Source organism: Lepus europaeus, chromosome 3 (assembly GCF_033115175.1).
Source record: "Lepus europaeus isolate LE1 chromosome 3, mLepTim1.pri, whole genome shotgun sequence".
In the NCBI taxonomy this organism is placed as follows: Eukaryota; Metazoa; Chordata; class Mammalia; order Lagomorpha; family Leporidae; genus Lepus; species Lepus europaeus.
Window position 1 is genome coordinate 139,370,406 of NC_084829.1, and position 18,531 is coordinate 139,388,936.

The following is an 18,531-nucleotide window of genomic DNA, read 5'->3' on the forward strand; positions in this document are numbered from 1 at the left end:
AGGGTAGCAGTTCTCAAACTGTGGACCATGGACTCACTCCTGAGAACTCCTAGAACTCTTTTAGGGGCTCTGATACATCAAAATAATTCTTGTAATAATATTATTGATGCCTTTTTCCCCCTTTGTTAATGTCTGCATTGATGATGCAAAAGCAATGGTAGAGGCCGGCGCTGCGGCTCAATAGGCTAATCCTCCGCCTTGCGGCGCCGGCACACCGGGTTCTAGTCCCGGTTGGGGCACCGATCCTGTCCCGGTTGCCCCTCTTCCAGGCCAGCTCTCTGCTGTGGCCAGGGAGTGCAGTGGAGGATGGCCCAACTCCTTGGGCCCTGCACCCTATGGGAGACCAGGAGAAGCACCTGGCTCCTGCCATCGGATCAGCGCGGTGCGCCGGCCGCAGCGCGCCTACCACGGCGGCCATTGGAGGGTGAACCAACGGCAAAAAGGAAGACCTTTCTCTCTGTCTCTCTCTCTCACTGTCCACTCTGCCTGTCAAAAAAAAAAAAAACAAAAACAAAAAAACAAAAAAAACAAACAAAAAAAAGCAATGGTAGATAAAACTGCTAGGTTGTCAGTAAGCATCAAGGCAATAAAATATACTAACACTCATTTGTATTCTCCACCCCACAATATAAATATTTTACTGTAATATGAACAAAAATAAATATGCATGCTGACCTTACTGAAGAACTGTGCATGATGAAACAGTAAAACTTAATTTTATTAAATCTCAGTCCTAAAACCATATTTTTAAAAACACTTTTATGACAAAATGGGAAATATAATAAAGGATATCTGCTGTATATCAAAAGGCAATGGTTGTCAAGGAAAAGTATTTGTGAAATTTAGCTACAAGCTGAAAAGGCCACTTTACCTGGAATGGCACTTTTCGTAAAAGAATAGTTGATAAACTACAATTATTCAGACTTGGGAAATGGACAGGTATCTTCTCAAAAATGCATGAAGTGGCAGTCACTTCATGGAAAGCAAATGGTATCATTCTTTGTTATTAATGACATTTCAATTTTCAAGCGAAAATCAGAATTTTGGGAAAATATGTCCATAAACTCAAGAGCTTCCTAGCACTTCAAGACTTCTCTGATAGGTGGTGATATGAACAAATACTTAAATGCATTTTTGATATTTTATAATGAAATATCCCAATAACCGAAAGATGTTGTATAACTTAATGGACAGCAGTTATCTAACAAATAACCAGTGTACTGTGTTAGAAGAATCATATATTCAAAGTATGATATACCAGTGGATTATAATATAACAGTACAAAAAATTCATTGTTATGGCTTTAGTTTCTACATTGCAACTAATCTTTAAAGAATGACCATTTGTATTTTAATCCAGTACCGAAGATTACCCACAAAATTTGAAAAAGCTATAAAATAGGCCTTCCTTATCCTATGTGAGGCTACATTTTCTTCATGTACTTTAAGTATCAGCAACTTTTTTTCCTACAAAAGGGTCAGACAGTAACTATTCTGGGCTCTGTGGGCTGTATGATCTCTGTTGCAAATACTCAACTCTGCCACTATAGTGGAAAGGCAGTCAGTGATAATCTGGAAATAAATGAGCATGGTAAGATTTGCAAAAATGTGAACCAATACCACCCTTTTCATAAGATTTCTAATTTGGAAAATACAAACATTTTCATAAAAATATTAACGCTAGTATGTAAGGGGTTTGTTATTGCTATTTTAAAATTAGTAGTAAGTATTTTTAAAAAGCATTGATTTTGGGGTCTGGATTGTTGATTTTGTGCCTGCAATGCTGGTATCCTATATGAGCAAGTGGTTCAAGTCTCAGCTGTGCTACTTTTGATCCAGCTCCCTGCTAATTTGCCTGGGAAAGTAGCAGATGATGGCCCAAGTGCTTGGGTCTCTGCCACTCACTCACGTAGGCGACCCAGATGAAGTTTCAGGCTCCTGGCTTCAGCCTGGCCCAACCCTGGCCATTAAGGCCATTTTGGGAGTAAACCAATGGATGAAAGACCTCTCTGTCTCTCCCCTCTGTAACTCTGCTTTTCAGATTGATAAATATATTTTTTAAACATACATATTTCCATTTATGATAGTGTAACTATTGGAGATCTAATCCTCATATATAGTGGTTCCTGGAGTCCACAATTTTTAAGAATGTAAAGGCATCTCAAGACTAAAAAGTATGAAAACTTATTGTCCCAGAGAATTCAAAAGTTATTTCTGGGATAAATCAGCAAAATTGTACATTGCTTCTTTCCTGCTTCATACACAGAATAAATGACAGGAGAAAAAGCAAATTACCTATGTTCTAAAAACCAGCAACCGAGTCTGAGGAGAAGCATTTGGTCTGAAAGTAAACTGCACCTCCTTCAACCTTGCTCTCTATTTATACCCCCACAGAGAGCTTCTTGCCCTCCCACAAATGTCAGGTTTACGACTGTATCCTCCTGGAGGCAGGGGTGCAGTTTTACTCTTACCTGATGCAGTGTTCCAACCCAGCCTCCCGCTGGAACACTGTGTCAACCCTGCCTCCCTCCTGAGGGTTCTGCTCTGCCCCTGACATCATCAGAGCATCAGGGCTGAAAAAGAAGAGCATGAGCCTAAATTATTTGTTAAAGTTAACCCCCAAAGGGCTGTCATGTAAAAGTATTTCCATGTGTAAGGGTGTCTGGAAGAGGCAATTCTGTAAGACCACACTAACACATTAGCTGAATCCTAGCTTTCTCCCAGGTTTATGAACACTGGCAGTTTTCCTCCTTCTTTCCTTCAAAGAGTGTGGAAAGTTCATGAATTCAGTTCAGAACAATGCGGGCACTTCATAAAGTTCATGGAAAATAGAAGGTGTTTTTTGGTGCAAACATTATTTGAAACTCCATGCACAGTTTTTTTCATAACACATTTTCCATGAATTTCTAAAAGATTTCTTATACCTGATGAATAACCCTTTTCTTAAATAGTCTGTTTATTTTAGGTTTGTAATCTATTCATCCTGAGTTTTTCTTGTTAGGATCACACTCCACATACTAAAAAAAATACATGCTCCCAAATTTTATAGTTTAAAGCTTATTTTGCTTTCAAGCAGCAAACAAATCTAGAAGGTTTTTGATCACGAAGATTCAAGGTTCCAATCACATTTAATTGCTTTATAAAGGCAAAAGCAACTATATCTTCTACTTAATTTGAATTGTCAATATTATTCTTACAGTAAAAAGCATTAAAATATAAGTGAACTTGGATGAATTTTCAATCTTTAAGAAAAACTATAAAAGGTAACCTTTTCATTCATAATTAGAAATGGAAATAAGAAATACATAGGCAGAAAGAAAATAAAGACTTAATTTGAAAGACTGTTATGTTTTGAGTGTTACTGTGCAAATAAAAACCCGAGTTCTAGGGCAAGTGTCACGGTGCCGCAGCAGGCAAAGCCATCACTTGGGATGCCTGCATCCGATTTCAGAGAGGTGGTTTGATTCCTGGCTACTCCACTTCCAATCCAGTGTCCTGCTAGTGTACCTGGAAAGGTAGCAAATAATGGCCAAGTATTTGGGTCCCTGTCACCCATATGGGAGACCTGGATGGAGACTCCTGGCTTTGCCGTGGCCCAGTCCTGGCTCTTGCGGGCTTTTGGGGAAGTGAACTAGCAGATGGAACATCTCTCTCTCCTCTCATCATTCTCGTGTTTTTCTCCTTCAGGGACTATCTAGACTTGCTGGTCAAGGTCTCTGCCAGGACTTGAGGAGTTCTAATTACCATGACCAATTGTTTTAAATGGTGTATTTTTGCCAATATTTGTAATTCAACTGTATTGTTTTGTCATCTGTAACATCCAATTATCCTGAAAGAAATGACACTGGTGTGAGAGAGACATATAGAGGAAGAGAGAGAATGGGTATTCAGTATAGCACTGTTTTAAAGGTAAAGTCAGGAAATACCCCCAAAAAATCAGTAAGAAATGTGTTAAATTAAGACATATATATGTAATGGAATACCTTGTATGATAAAGAAATGTAATAGCATTAAATGTGATGAAGTACAAAGGTGTTCAACATTGTAAGGAAAAAAACCCAAAGATGTAGAATGATTGCATTTGTGTAAAAATTAGTGTCTATGAATGTGTAAGCTTTTATATGTCAAAAATTTATGGATGAATAGGAGAGAAACTTAACAGTGATTAACTCGCACCAAGGTAGTCTCAAGGCTGAATTTACACAGGTTTCTAGTTAACTATTCATAAAAAGTCCCATGTGCCTTCTCTTCCCTTTTACAAACATTTCTCTTGGAGGTACCTCCAAGAGTTACAGGATGTACACTATGCACCCTATAAACAACAGGACAGATGACAAAATCTGTTTTAAAGCAATGTTTATGGAAGTGGAAACAGAGATAAGGAATACACCCAACCTTTCCCTCATTCCACATCCCAGATAGTACTGAGCTGTTTTTATTAGCAGTACAAAGTGGAGACAGAAAATAGTAGCTCAGTTATTTAGTCATTAAAAAATGCATAAAGTTCCCATTTTTAATGAAAGGCTGTACTTGATGAATGCTATGAATGCTATGAATTTTTTCATGGGCAAAATCTTCCAAAATAAAAAAAATAAAGTGAATGCTCATGAATTAGGTATTTAAAAAAAAAATGCAGGGTGGTTATTTGGCATAGCAGTTAAGATGCCATTTGGGATGCCCACATCCCATACTAGAGAAGCCTAGTTTGAGTCTTGGCTTCACTTCCAATTCCAGCTTCCTGTTCTCTCGTTCTCTCTCTCTCTCTCTCTCTCTCTCTCTCTCTCTCTCTCTCTCTCTCCCCTCTGCCCTTGAAAATACATACAATTTTTTAAAAATGTGAACAGGGGAAGGCATTTGGCTTGGTAGTTAACACAGCATTAGGATACCCACATCTCAGGTAGGAGTACCTGAGTTTGATCCGGAGCTCTGGCTCCTGATTCCAGCCTCCTGTGGATGTAGATCCTGAGAGGCAGAGGTAATTAATAGCTTAACCAGTTAGATTCCCACCACCCATTCCTGGCTCCTGGTTTTAGCCACTGCAGGCATTTGGGAAATGAACCATTTCTCTTTCTGACTCTCAAATTAAAAAATTATGAAATAAAAAAGTGAACATATGCACTTGGGTGTATGCTGCTTAGTACTGAGAAAGAATGAACAAAATCAATCCAGTTACTACCTAACCAGGAGAAGTTTAGTTTAAGAGAAAGATACTTATCAGGGGCTGGCGCTGTAGCACAGTGGGTTATGCCCTGGCCTGAAGTGCTGGCATCCCATATGGATACCGGTTCGAGACCCAGCTGCTCCACTTCCGATCCAGCTCTCTGCTATGTCCTGGGATAGCAGTAGAAGATGGCCCCTGCACCCACATGGGAGATCCAGAAGAAGCTCCTGGCTCCTGGCTTCAGATCAGTGCAGCTCCAGCCATTGCAGCCAATTGGCGAGTGAACCATAGGATGGAAGACCTCTCTCTCTCTCTCTCTGCCTCTCCTCTCTCTGTGTAACTCTGACTTTCAAATACATAAATGAATCTTAAAAGAAAAAAACATACATATCAAATAATATGAAAATAAAATCCAACTCTGTTACAAAGGTGAGATTCTTTGGAGAATGGATTTATGATGCATAGAATCTCAACTTTTTTTTCCCTATAGGAGATAGCATTGAAGTAGACTAGTAGGTCAACTTAATTTTTAATATACATTCTTTTTTGAATTCATCCACAGAAACTTTCTGTAGATGAATTTTGTATGCTTTCTAAGGAAACAAAAACCAAATTTCTCGATTTACTTTTAGCTACCAAATTTTGTGCTGCTGGTGTAAATAAAATATGTTAACTCAGCTCTACATAAGTACTTTTACTTATAATCTTTAGTTGTTCTATGTTATGTGCTATTTAAATCTAGGATAAGTCTGTTTAAATGATTTTTGAAAACAAATATATATTAACACAATTCATGCTTGCATACTTAGAAAAGCCTAGCTTGTTATTCCCAGGAGCTATAATTCAAGTCACCACCGTTCACTACCTATTTGCCTCTAAGAGTTAATCTGCAAGTATAGAATACTTGCAAAGGTAATACTTTAGTAAGTTCTGACATTATAAATTTAAGATAACAAACTGCTATATTTTTAAAGATAGAAGAATGTCAAGAAAAATATACCTTTAAAATGGCATACATTTAGCATTGATTCATCCATTAACTGTACACTGAGCATTTAGTACAGTGTGGGTTACTGAGGCTACTGTCAGCACACTACATAAAAACAGCACATGGAAGCTGCTGAGAGGCGCTATGAAAGAAGACAGAAACCACTTCTGCCTACACTCAGAAAGCATCCACACAGAGGACACTGGTGACAAATTCTACTACCACCCAAAAGAAACTATTTAGGAATTTCTCCTTGAACTGCAAACATCTAGAAACAGAGTTATTTATAATGTTCTGTAAATACTGACTGGCCACAGTGTCACAAGATAATTCCTACGTTCAGAGACATGAATGATAGGTACAAGCAAAAACTTGATCATGTTGCACCCAATTAATAGTACTCCAACATTTTTCACTTACAAGCAAATCCAATTTGCATTTGATACTGTGCAAAGTGTTTACAATTAATTATATTAGAACACTACACATTATAGGAGGAAAAAATTGCCTAGGACTTGATACCTTTAAAATTATAGTGCAAACGTGCACAGATACACACCACCAAAAGAAAAAAAAAAAAAAAAGGAAAGAAAAGCAGAAACAAAAACCAGAGTCTAAGCTGGTGCTGTGGAGTAGTGGGTGTGGCTGCCATCTGCATCTGCCAACATCCCATGTGGGCACCAGTTCGAGTCCCAGCTGCTCCACTTCTAATCCAGCTTTCTGCTGTGGCCTGGGAAAGCAGTGAAAGATGGCCATTTGGGGAGTGAACCAGAGGATGGAGGACCTCTCTCTCTCTGCCTCTCTGTAACTCTGCCTTTCAAATAAATAAATAAGTCTTAAAAACAAACAAACAAACAAACCCAGAGTCTTGTTAAACAGATACAGATCTGATGGTGTAAAATTAGAACAGAACTTCAGTTTACAAAGAAGCTGATTTTACTTAAATTTAAAGGAAAAGAAATCCACTAATTACATGCCAAAGCCAGATTCACTGATCTAAATGTAACAGATGATAGAATCAGATAAGCCTCTATAAAATGACATACAAAAGATAAAGCTTCTGGTGGTCATTTGACACAGCAGTAAAGATACCATGTGCGATGACCACATGCCATGCCTGGGGTTTGAGTCATAACGCCACTTCCAATATCAGGCTTCCTGCTAATGGCACCAGGGGAGGTAGTAGTGAAGGCTCAAGTAGCCTAATCCCTGTCTCCCACATGAATTCCCAGGTCCTTGCTTCAGCCAAGCCCAGATCCAGATGGGCATCTGAGGAGTAAACCAGTGGATGGAAGATCTGTCTCTCTGCCTTTCAAATAAAAATTTATACTGAAAAACTCTACCTCTCAAATAAAATAAAATCTTAAAAAATGATACTGAAAGTCAGAAGCTTCCACAAATTCTTCTCTCTCGGCTACTAAAAGATGAGCTCCACAAAGCAGGTGCTTATCCATATTTCTTAGGTATTCAAATCAAAGTACTTGAAACAAAATTACCTAATAAGGATTTAAAATTTAGCTTCAGTTCAAGTTGGAGGTAAACTGATGTCTAATGACTACCTGAAATGATCAGAAAATCCTAGGATTCCCCTAGAAAAATGTTCCTAAAAAACTAAAGGTACATTTTTAAAATGGACTTATGGGTTGATAAAATTCAGTGTGTAATTCAGGTCCTGAAATGTGAATGACATATAACCCACATTTCAGGTGGAGAAACAGAAGAGAAAAATAGAGTTAGAACCCGTCTTAAGTCACAAGTGCTTCAGCCCCTACCACCTATATGGGAGACCTGGAAGAAACTCCTGGCTCCTGACTTCAGCCTGGCCTCAGTGCTGACTGTTGTGGCCATCTGGGGAGTGAACCAGCAGATGGAAGATCACTGTCTTTCTCTTTCTCTGTAACTCTTTCAAATAGCATCATCTAAAATCAAACAAGGGGCCAGTGTTGTGGCGTAATGGGTAAAGCCACTGCCTGTGATGCTGGCATCCCATATGGTACCAGTTAAAAAGTCCAGGCTGCCCCACTTCTAATCTAGCTCACTGATAATGTTCCTTAGAAAAGCAGCAGCAGATGGCTCAAATCCTTGGGCCCATGCCACCCATGTGGAAGACCCAGATGAAGCTCCTGGCTTCGACTTGGCCCAGCTCTGACCATTGCAGCCATTTAGGCCTGAATCAGCAGATGGAAGCTCTCTCACTCACTCTCCCTCTCTCTGCAACTCTTTCAAATAAAAAAATCTTAAAAAATGAATAAATAAAATAAGATAAAATAAAACAAAGCAAAACACAAAATTTCAGGTTCCTTTAAAGGCTACAGAAAAAGTCTGGGTTCTAAAGGAAAATATTTGCTATTGCTAAGACCTAAAGAAGAACCAGGTATTTGCCTTCAACAAATTAAGATGCATTAAATGGAAAAAATGTTTATAAGGAAGACAAGTTACTTATTCAAAGTATACTTCAATTAAAGGAGGGCAAAATAAGAAAAAAGGATGGCAAAATAATGTGAAAAGTTCTTCAAATCTCAGCAAGTTACAAATATAAAGGTGAAATAGTGACATCTATTCTTTATTTGTGAAGGTTGACTAAGAGTTCTACATTCTGCCTGTACATCTTCCTCTGATGGCAAATCTATGTGCTCAATGAAAAGTCTGTTTTTAAGCTAAGTCTTAACATCTACCTTGATTTTGCTTTCAGAAACAAGGTGTTAAGCTTATCAAGGATGCAACCAACTCTCTTCAGCTCCCATTCTTACCTGCTGAATCTTCCAAGTCAATCAGTTTGGGCATTAAGCTTTCAGGGAGTTTTTCTGGTAAATCATAGCCATTCTTCCTAGCAACCACCAGATGAAAAGCAGCACAGAATTCATCCAGTGTCAATGCACCATCTTTATCAAAGTCTGAGAGTTCCCTAGAAGATAAGCTTATTGTGAATATTGTCACATTCTGCACTGGATCCCGATATTTCTCAAAAAGAGAAAAGAGAATTACCTTCCCCAAAAAGTACAAAGTCAATGATTTTGAGAATTCCATAGACAGAAAGATGTAGAATAAAGCAAATACAGCAAAATGTTAACTGTAGCATCCAGGTGGTGGGCATATAGATAATCATTCCACAATTCTTTCAATTTTCCTCTGTGCTTGAAATTCTCATAAATACAAAAAAATAGCTCAAATAATTAAGTTCACAAAAAACATGACCTTATTTATTAGTAAGGTACATGTAATAAAGTCATTAAAATTTTAAATCTTTTTTTTGGGCAAAGGTCAATATATATGCATTTTAAAGCACTGAACAAAACCACAAGGCTTGATATAAAAAGAAAGCTGTCCCACTCAGCTGTCCCTGCCATTGCCTAGATGCAGAAGTAACTACTACTTATTTATCACCTTAAACTATAAATAGCATGAGCATAGTACTGATTCTTCAGTTTTCTGTTTTAGGCGTTATCTATCCATATCATACGGTAGTACTTTATGCTACTAAAAATCTAATAACAAAATAATTGAGAATACAGATAAATACAATGATATACATTAGAAAATCTATGTTTATCTGACTGCTTTTAGAAGGTAATTTCTGATTATAAATTGTACAATTCCAAATAAATAGCAGCTATCCCAAGTCTTAATAATCTGTGTTTAAAACAGAGGTGCTATAACCATTGTTCTCAAACTTATGGCTTGGTATATGACTTATTAAACTTGATAAAAAACAAATGAGATAAACATAACCACGTATATACAAACTACCTTTTACTCCATACATTATGCTAACAACAAAAAAAACTAACATTGCTTAAGGAATTTTAGCACTTTACAAAGAAGTACTGTACCTGTGTCACTGATTTCTAGAAAGGGAGAGAGAAGCTGGCTATTTTAAGATAACACTGAGGTCTTTGCAACATTGTTGAGGAAGTTAGTCTACAGGTTTAAGTTTCCAAAATGTATCTGGTGGAAAATCCTTTGAAATAACCCACATAACCAACTAATGACACAGCACTTACCAAATATGAGAAAGTTCAAGAATAGGAAGCTTTGATTTTGTAAAAAACTCTTTAGCTGCAGATCCTGAAATATTAAAACATTTCTGTTTAATGTTATCCTGAACTTACATATCCAAGAACAGAATGCATGGTAAGAGTCTCAAGACTTTTTTCACGGGAGAAAAAGGCAACCTTAATATGTGATGTGTCATGGTTTTGGTTCCCAGTGATTAATAAACCATTTTAACACAAATAATTTGAGAATTAAGTATTTTTCATAATTAAAATTTATGACCAATAAAACAGTCTGAGATTATGAAATTAAGACTTTGTCCTGTCCCATCAAGAAGAACTTCTGTTTTTAACAACTCACCTGGAATAAATCCGTTTAGATCAGGCTGAATGGTTTTAAACTGATTTACATAATACTGTCTTTGTTCATCTGTTATTTTCCAGGGATCATCATAACTACTGGATTGCCTACGAATTTCATTGGCAGTTGTAGCTGATGCTACAGTTCGCACTGTTGTCTGGTCCTGTAATGAGACATTTTTTCCTCAGTATGGCATCTATCTATTGGATTATATGGACCAAGATGGCTAGGTTACTTTCCTTTGAAAGTAAAACTTACTTTTTGTGGACATTTAAAATGTAATGCAAGAAGGCATCAGCAAACCACATATTTGTTACAATTAGGCTACTAGATATGATTTTACACAATGATTATATAAACGTGTAGAACAATACCAATTATGTAAGCAACAGAAAGTTATGAGAAATGTGCTAAGAAAGCCAAGCAAGTATATTCTCAGATGCAGAAACCTTTTAAAACTTCACTAGCGAATTAAAAATAGAAATAAAATCAGCCAAATCCTTTAATGAAACATTCCAATGACAACAGACTTGAAAAAAGGCATCAGTCAGAATTTCAGGATTTTTTTAATAAAAGAAAAAGAGCAAACTTGCATTTATTAAATTTGCAACAGCAAAATATAAAAACAATGATTGCAGCGATACTCTGAATGAAGCAAATAAAAATGCAATACCAATAAAATGTCACACCTGGACAGAAGCAGGATGCATGGGTAAAAGAGAACTGGTTGGTGGAGTATCTGCGAAACTGACCCAGTTTTCTTGAGGTGGGGGAGGAGACTGCCCAGACCACACTGCATCACCAGCAGAAGAACCTAAAAGGAAAAGGGGTAAAGACACTGACTCCCGGCTGAAGAAAAAAATTAAATTACCAGGTTTCCACTCAAGATTGTAATAAACTACTCCACTTCTATTATAAGTGCTTTCTGTCAAACTCTAACTTTTTAGAAATATATCATTTTAAAACTATATTTCATTGCAATCTTTTAAATGGTTTTGTGCTTTCCTTGTCAGTGCTAAAACTTATACAATACTTCTACATACTTAATATTTGGGAAACAATTATTCATTTTACTATTAGATAATCTGGTGTCCATAAACTTTTGCCTGAGCATCATAGATATAAGTACCATTTTTCAAAGCCTTGTATGTACTTAAAATATTTTCATGGTTGGCTTTTGCCTCTATCTAATTATTGACTTAGAATTAAGAATTGCATTGGAAACAACTTTAAAGGAATACTCTTCAGTTTGCAACCTTAAATAACTGCTACATCTAAAGAATCTCCAAATACCTGATTGTGATTCACCAAAGGGAGACCAGAAAGGCCCTGGTCCTGCAAGAGGCCTCTCACTGCTGCCCCCGCTGGGGTGCCGGCTGTGCTTCCGCCATGTGTGTGGAGAAGCTGGTGGGGATTGCTGAGGTGAAACTACTGGGGATGCAGGTTCCTAGAAAGAATAGTATTGGGAATTTTAAGGAGATGTTCTTAATTACTAAAGCATTCATAAATGTTTTAGTGTTAAACACCAACCCAGGACATCAAGTTATCACAACTGCACGTAATTACCTGCTGATCTGCAGGTGGACGAGGTTGGACTGTATCGTGACTAATGGATCCCTTTTTCACTTGCCCCCTGCCCGGTGGGGGGGGAATGACACCAGAATAGGACCCTTGGTTTTCAGAATCTGAATAGGAGGCTGCATGGCGAGATTCCTGTTCATTCTTTGAAGCAACAAATCTTGGCAGAGGAAGGTCCTTTACTGTTAACCACAAAAATAATGATAGATTGAGTATCCTTATCAGGGATGTTTGGGATCCGAACTGCTTCAGATTTCAGAGTTTTTTAGATTTTTTACAATTTGCATTGACTATCCTGACTGAGCTCCCTAATGTGAAAATTCAAATCCAAAATGTTCCAAACTCTGAAACTTTTTTAATGTCAAATCAGTGCATTTCGGATTTCAAATTTTCAGTTTAAGAACACTGAACCTTGTTTTACTTAAAATATTTGAAAGGCAGAGAGACAGAAAGGGATGGAGACAGGCAGAGCATATCTTCTATTTGCTGTTCACTCTCCAAACGGGCAAAGTATCTAGGACTGGTCCCCACAGAAGCCAGGAGCTGGCAACTCCTTTTGGGTATCCCAAATGGGTGGCAGGGCCCCAAGTACTTGAGCCTTCACCCGCTGCCTCCAAGGGTGCACATTAGCAGGGACCTAGAATCAGAAGTGGAGCTAGGACTGGAACCCAGGCACTCCCACATGGAAGGGACCAGGAGGTTCAAGTCACATTTTAATTGCTGTGCCAAATTTCTGCCCCATTTTAAAGCAAAAAAAGACACTGAGATAAAAAAACAAAATAAAAGATGAGTTAGATATTAGAATTTTTCCAAGAATGGACACAGAAATAGTAGGCACAAAATGTTTATTGCTACAAAATTGAGACCATTATCTCTGACTGTCTAGGGAGACAACAGTTACCTAGAAAGAAATCAAGGATGATGGTTAACAATGGCTAATGGCTATACTTAACTGTCCACTCAATGTATGGCCCTGTACTTGCTATTTATGTTTAGCTCATTTCAAAACCATAACAATCCTACAAAGTCCCTTTCTGCAGGTAAGGAAACTGAGGCTTTGAGATGCCCAAGTGACACTGGCAGTAAGCTACAAGATTGGAACTCAGGTCATTCAGCCCTCAAAGTCTAGGTTGCTTCTACTCACAACAGGTCTCTATACAGTAGATTCCAGAACTCTAAGTAAACCACAGAACATGCCAATAAAATTGACACTAGATTAATTTAGTCATTTCCATGGTAGAAATTCCTCAGAGTACCTTTCTTAACCTATCAAGGTCATGGTACAAAGCATTCTCTCTGTTCATACTTTAGTCCGGCTTATGACTCTCCTACAGACAGATATTCCACATTTTGTTTTAAATAACAAAGATGAGAAACAGAACTTATTGACAGGTTAATCTTAACTCATACTTTTAAAGACTCATTTCCAGAGGAAAGTGTACATCCTCCTGTTGTAGAAATGCCTTTGCTCCTCTTCAGAATCTCCAGATGAAGTGGGGAACGACTAAACTGATTCAGTATACGAGGTGACTTCAAAAAGCTCATGGACAAATGGAAATAAAAGATAAGTAATTTTGGTACAGAAAGTTTTGAAATTCACACATACTTTTTTCATAGCACACAATTTTCATCAACTTTTTGAAGACCCCTCATATGCATGAATCTACATGTGTAAGAATTCAAAATGACCTAGAAAAAATGTAAACTCTACACCGGGAAGGACGCAAGCCAGAGGTCCCAATAAAAATTGACCTAGTACTTATTTTTAAAAATTCTATTATGACAGAAAAACCACAAATTTTCTTTCTGCTTTTTCTATGAAAACTACAGTAACCTCTGCATTTATGTGTCTATCTTTATAGAACTTTCATCTTTCACACCAACAAGCCTGCAAATAACTCAAAACCAAATTCTTAAAGAATGACACTCATAAGGTGACACTTATAAAGTAGTCAGATGCCTGTAACTGGGTTTTAGCCTTCCAATATTTTAATACTGTCTCAATTTTTTAAAGATTAATTTTATTTATTTGAAAGGAAGATTTAGAGAGAGATAGAAGAAGAGAAGGAGGGAGGGAGGGAAGGAGGGAAGGACGGAGGGAGAGAGGGAAAGAGGGAGAGGGAGGGAGGGAGGAAGAGAAGGAGGAAGGGAAGGAGGGAGAGGGAAAGTGAGAGAGAGAGAGATCTTCCACCCACTGGTTCATTCCCCAAATGGCCACAACAGCCAGGGCTGGGCCAGGCCAAAGCCAGGAGCTTCTTTCAGGTCTTCCATGTGGGTGGCCCAGGAACTTGGGCCATCTTCCACTGCCTTTCCAGGCCCATCATCAGGGAGCTGGATCAGAGGTGGAACAGCCAAGACATAAACCAGCGCCCATATGGGATGCTGGCACTGTGGATGGCTTAACCTGCTATGCCACAATGCTGGCTCCAATACTGTCTCTATTAATACAGTTTTAGTTAATTGATTCTAATTTCAAATCGAGCCTCCATAGCCTTCCTAAATAAGAAGCCACTAGTGTTATGTTGTTTCATCAGAAACAAAATAAAAAGGCAATATATGAAGATGGTCACTACAATTCATCATTTATCTTGATAAAATTCATCTAAGTGCTTTTTAAGCAATTTTTAGCAAATTAATTCCAAAAGCTGCCGTTTGAACAAATATATATAAATATACAAAATATATATTTTACATATATAACGTAAATATATATTACATAATGTATATTACATATCATCATTAAACATGTATGGCACAGATATTCCATGTCACAACAGATACAAGATAGACATATTTTCTAATATTCTCAAATAAGAAATGCAAAGTAGTGGAAACAAAGTCATCAATTTCATTCAAGGACATAATGCTAGGAACACTCAACAATTCTAATGACTTTATTTCATTTGTAATTAGAAGATCATTTCATTTTATTTGTTAGGATATTCTATATTTACCTGTATTTATACTTTCCACTCTTAATGGGAAACCAGATTGAGCAACAGCTACAAGTTTCAAAGCAATGTAGAATTGACTTCTTCCAAAATAACCGAGTCTTGTGGCACCACAAAGTTCCATAATCTATTAAAAAACACACATAATGTTAACATTAAGATTTATGACAAAAATTCTTTATCCGAAAAAAAAAAAAAAAGCAGCTACGCAACTTGTTCAGAACTTCTCCAAAATATATAACCAGTATATGGTATAAAACTCTCAATTGATAACCAACTTCCTCAAGTTTCAGGATCATATGTTTGAGGGAAAAAAAGGCACTGGTTTTCCATTAAAAGATTTCTCAAAATCTATGTGATGAAAAATTTTATTAGAGTAATTGTTTATTCTGAAGAGTCACATTTAGAAACAACATATCATTCACTCATCAGCACTGCCTACAATAGGGCTATGGGATCCATGGAATATTACATGACCATTTAAAGTTAACAGTCATAAAATAGCAATACGAAAGAATGCTGAGGATACATTAAGGTATGAAAGCAAGGTATATAATCTTAGCCACAAAGAAACAAATTTCTAAACTATATCAAATTCTATCCATTTTATTAGGTGATATTATTATTTTCTTATTTGGCATTTAATTGTATTCAATGTGGCTATACCACCTTCAACAAAAAAAAGTTATGTTTACTTACTTGCCTTTTTTCTCTTTTAAGCATGAAAGCTTTCAAGGATCTATACTGATCATTCCAGTCATTTCAACAAGTACTTTAAGACTGGTCACTACAAGCCAATGTCAGACTCACAAAGGAGGATGCTAGGTCACAAAATTAAATTGCTGCCGTAAAAGCTAGAGAAGATTGCTAACACACAAGCATGATAAATTTATCTTAAAATACAGACTAAATATCTTTGTCATGTATTCTCAAATAATACAAATTCTTGGAGAAAGGGAGCATGCCTAGTCATTTTCTCTTCCTCAAAATACTCAAGAAGACAATGACCTCCCCTAAGATGTTGTGGTATTGGTATTAAGTCTAAAGAAAAGTATTTACATAACTGCAAAAAAAGCACCTTTCAGCAGTTCAGCAATGCAGCACAACAATAACCATTTGCTTACATGCACACAAGAAAAGCCATTTTTGCTGATTGATCAGCACTGGAAGAAGTTCCTATTTCTGCCACTAAGGGGCATGCACTTCTGAGGAAATTGAAAAGGGCAGAGGATAAAGTTAACCGCCATTAAGGGACCCATGAGGCAAAGAGTTTAACAAAGGCAGGCCACACAGACTTGCAGGCAATGCAAACATTTTTCCTGTGCTTACATCCTGATCTCTTATCCTTTCCTTCTCACCTGACATCTCCACGGTTCATCTTAACTATTTTTGCTTACAAACAAAGCACCTAAAACCTGCCAGTATACACCAGATAAAGGAAAGACCTGAAAGGAGATCACAGTTTGTTAGCAACCAGGGGAGACATCCAAGGAATGGTTAGAAATGAGGAGATAGGGGCTAGTGTTGTGAGGAAGCGGGTTGCACCACCTGCAATGCTGGTATGGACACCGGTTTGAGTCCCAGTTGCCCCAGTTCCAATCCAGTTTCCTGCTAATGTGCCTGGGAAAGGAGCAAAAGATGGCCCAAGTGCTTAGGCCCCTACCACTCATGTGACAAGTCAGGATGCAGCTCTGGGCTCCTGAGTTTGACCTGGCCCAGACCCATTTAGGAAGTGCCAATGGATGGAAGCGTTCGCTCTCGCACTTTCTCGCTCACTCTCTCCCTCTCCCTCTCCTAACTCTTGCCTTTCAACAAACATTTGTAAAGAAAGGAAGAAAGGAGGAGGTAGGGGCAGGCTTTTGGCACAACGGTTCAGATTGTAGGATGCTGAAATCCCGTATCAGAGAGCCTGAGTTCAAGCCCAGCTCCATCTCTCAACTCCAGCTTCCCGCTAATGCACAAAACTTGGAGGCAGCAGGTGATGGCTGAAAACTTGGGTTCCCGCCCACGACATAGGAAACCTGGATTGAGTTCTCAGCTCCTGGGTTCCACTACAGGCATTCTGGGGAGCCACAGATGGGAAAGTGTGCCCTTTTTCTCTCAATTAATCTAAAAAATTTTTAAAAAGAATGTTGATTCACAACCACAAAACTTAAAAGAGAGACAAATGAGGTGGTAGTGTTCAAGGGAGTCACATTTTATTTTGCATTTATTGTTTTATGTTTGCTAGTCATTCACATTTACTTTTCTGAGAAGTACTCAACTTGTTCTCTACTGACTTTAAAATGGGTTGTAGGTCTTTAAGGTTTTACTACATTATTAATATTGACCACAGATTGTCGGGGAATTCATTCACTCATTCATTCAGCCACTATTTACTGGCTATCAACTATGCGTCAGGAACCGAATCTACTCTAAGCCTCCAAGAGGAAGGAAAACACCAGTCACGGAGTGTGGCTGTGGGGGGTGGGGAACGGGGCAGCAGCACATGAAGCTGAAGACGCACGCACAAGTCAGATTATACTGCACGTGCTGTTTCCTAGTTCTGCTGATTGAGCGGCACTGTTTTTCCAACAACTGTTTTGGTGGTACAAACTTTTACATTATACAATAATTATATAATTCTTATTTCCCCCTCTTCATGGTTTTTTAGCCATAACCTCTCTTTGTAACTTTATAGTTAGAAAGGCCTTTATACATTTTTTAGATGATTCATTATGATTAATAATATTAATAAACTGGAATTTTTCTTAGAATGAAAAGGGGGGATTTCCTCAATCTTCCTCAATTCTTTTTCTTTTCTTTTTTTTTTTTTTTTGACAGGCAGAGTGGACAGTGAGAGAGAGAGACAGAGAGAAAAGTCTTCCTTTGCCATTGGTTCACCCTCCAATGGCCGCCGCGCTGCGGCCGCCGCACTGCGCTGATCCGAAGCCAGGAGCCAGGTGCTTCTCCTGGTCTCCCATGCGGGTGCAGGGCCCAAGCACTTGGGCCATCCTCCACTGCACTCCCGGGCTGCAGCAGAGAGCTGGCCTGGAAGAGGGGCAACCCGGACAGAATCTGGCGCCCCGACCAGGACTAGAACGCGGTGTGCCAGCGCCGCAGGCGGAGGAATAGCCTAGTGAGGCGCGGCGCCGGCCCAATCTTCCTCAATTATTGACTACTGAAAAAGTCAGGAGTAAGCATTCAGCTTGGTGATTAAAGAGGCCACATCCCACATTGGAGTGCCTGGGTTCCACTCCCAGGTTTGACTCCAGCTCCATGCCAAAGCGGGACCCTGGGAGGCAGTGGGAATACTTCAAGTAATTGGGTTCTTGCCACCCACATGGGACACTTGGGTTGCATTTCGGATCCTGGCTCCAGCCCTGGGCATTGAGGGAACTGGGCAAATGAACCAGAAGATGGAAGATGATGTCTGTCTCCGCCTTTCATATAAAAACTGGAAATAATTTAAAAATACAATCTTTGCTAGGCTTTTGAGTTGGTGTTACATTGGCATTGCAA

At 38.4% G+C, this 18,531-nt stretch overlaps 1 protein-coding gene across 5 annotated transcripts in view; it reads right to left on the bottom strand.

Moving 5' to 3' along the window:
* The window catches only part of REPS1 (RALBP1 associated Eps domain containing 1), a 100,845-nt gene that overhangs the window by 25,912 nt on the left and 56,402 nt on the right, over positions 1-18,531 (bottom strand). For 4 of the 5 annotated variants that reach the window (XM_062186842.1, XM_062186839.1, XM_062186845.1 and 1 more), the window contains exons 2-8: positions 15,034-15,157; positions 12,068-12,261; positions 11,795-11,948; positions 11,191-11,315; positions 10,502-10,664; positions 10,150-10,213; positions 8,899-9,053 (exon numbers count right to left, since the gene is read on the bottom strand). In XM_062186842.1, coding sequence (XP_062042826.1) covers positions 8,899-9,053; positions 10,150-10,213; positions 10,502-10,664; positions 11,191-11,315; positions 11,795-11,948; positions 12,068-12,261; positions 15,034-15,157 — 979 coding nt within the window. The remainder of the gene's footprint in view (positions 1-8,898; positions 9,054-10,149; positions 10,214-10,501; positions 10,665-11,190; positions 11,316-11,794; positions 11,949-12,067; positions 12,262-15,033; positions 15,158-18,531) is intronic. The other variant, XM_062186843.1, reaches the window with a different exon arrangement.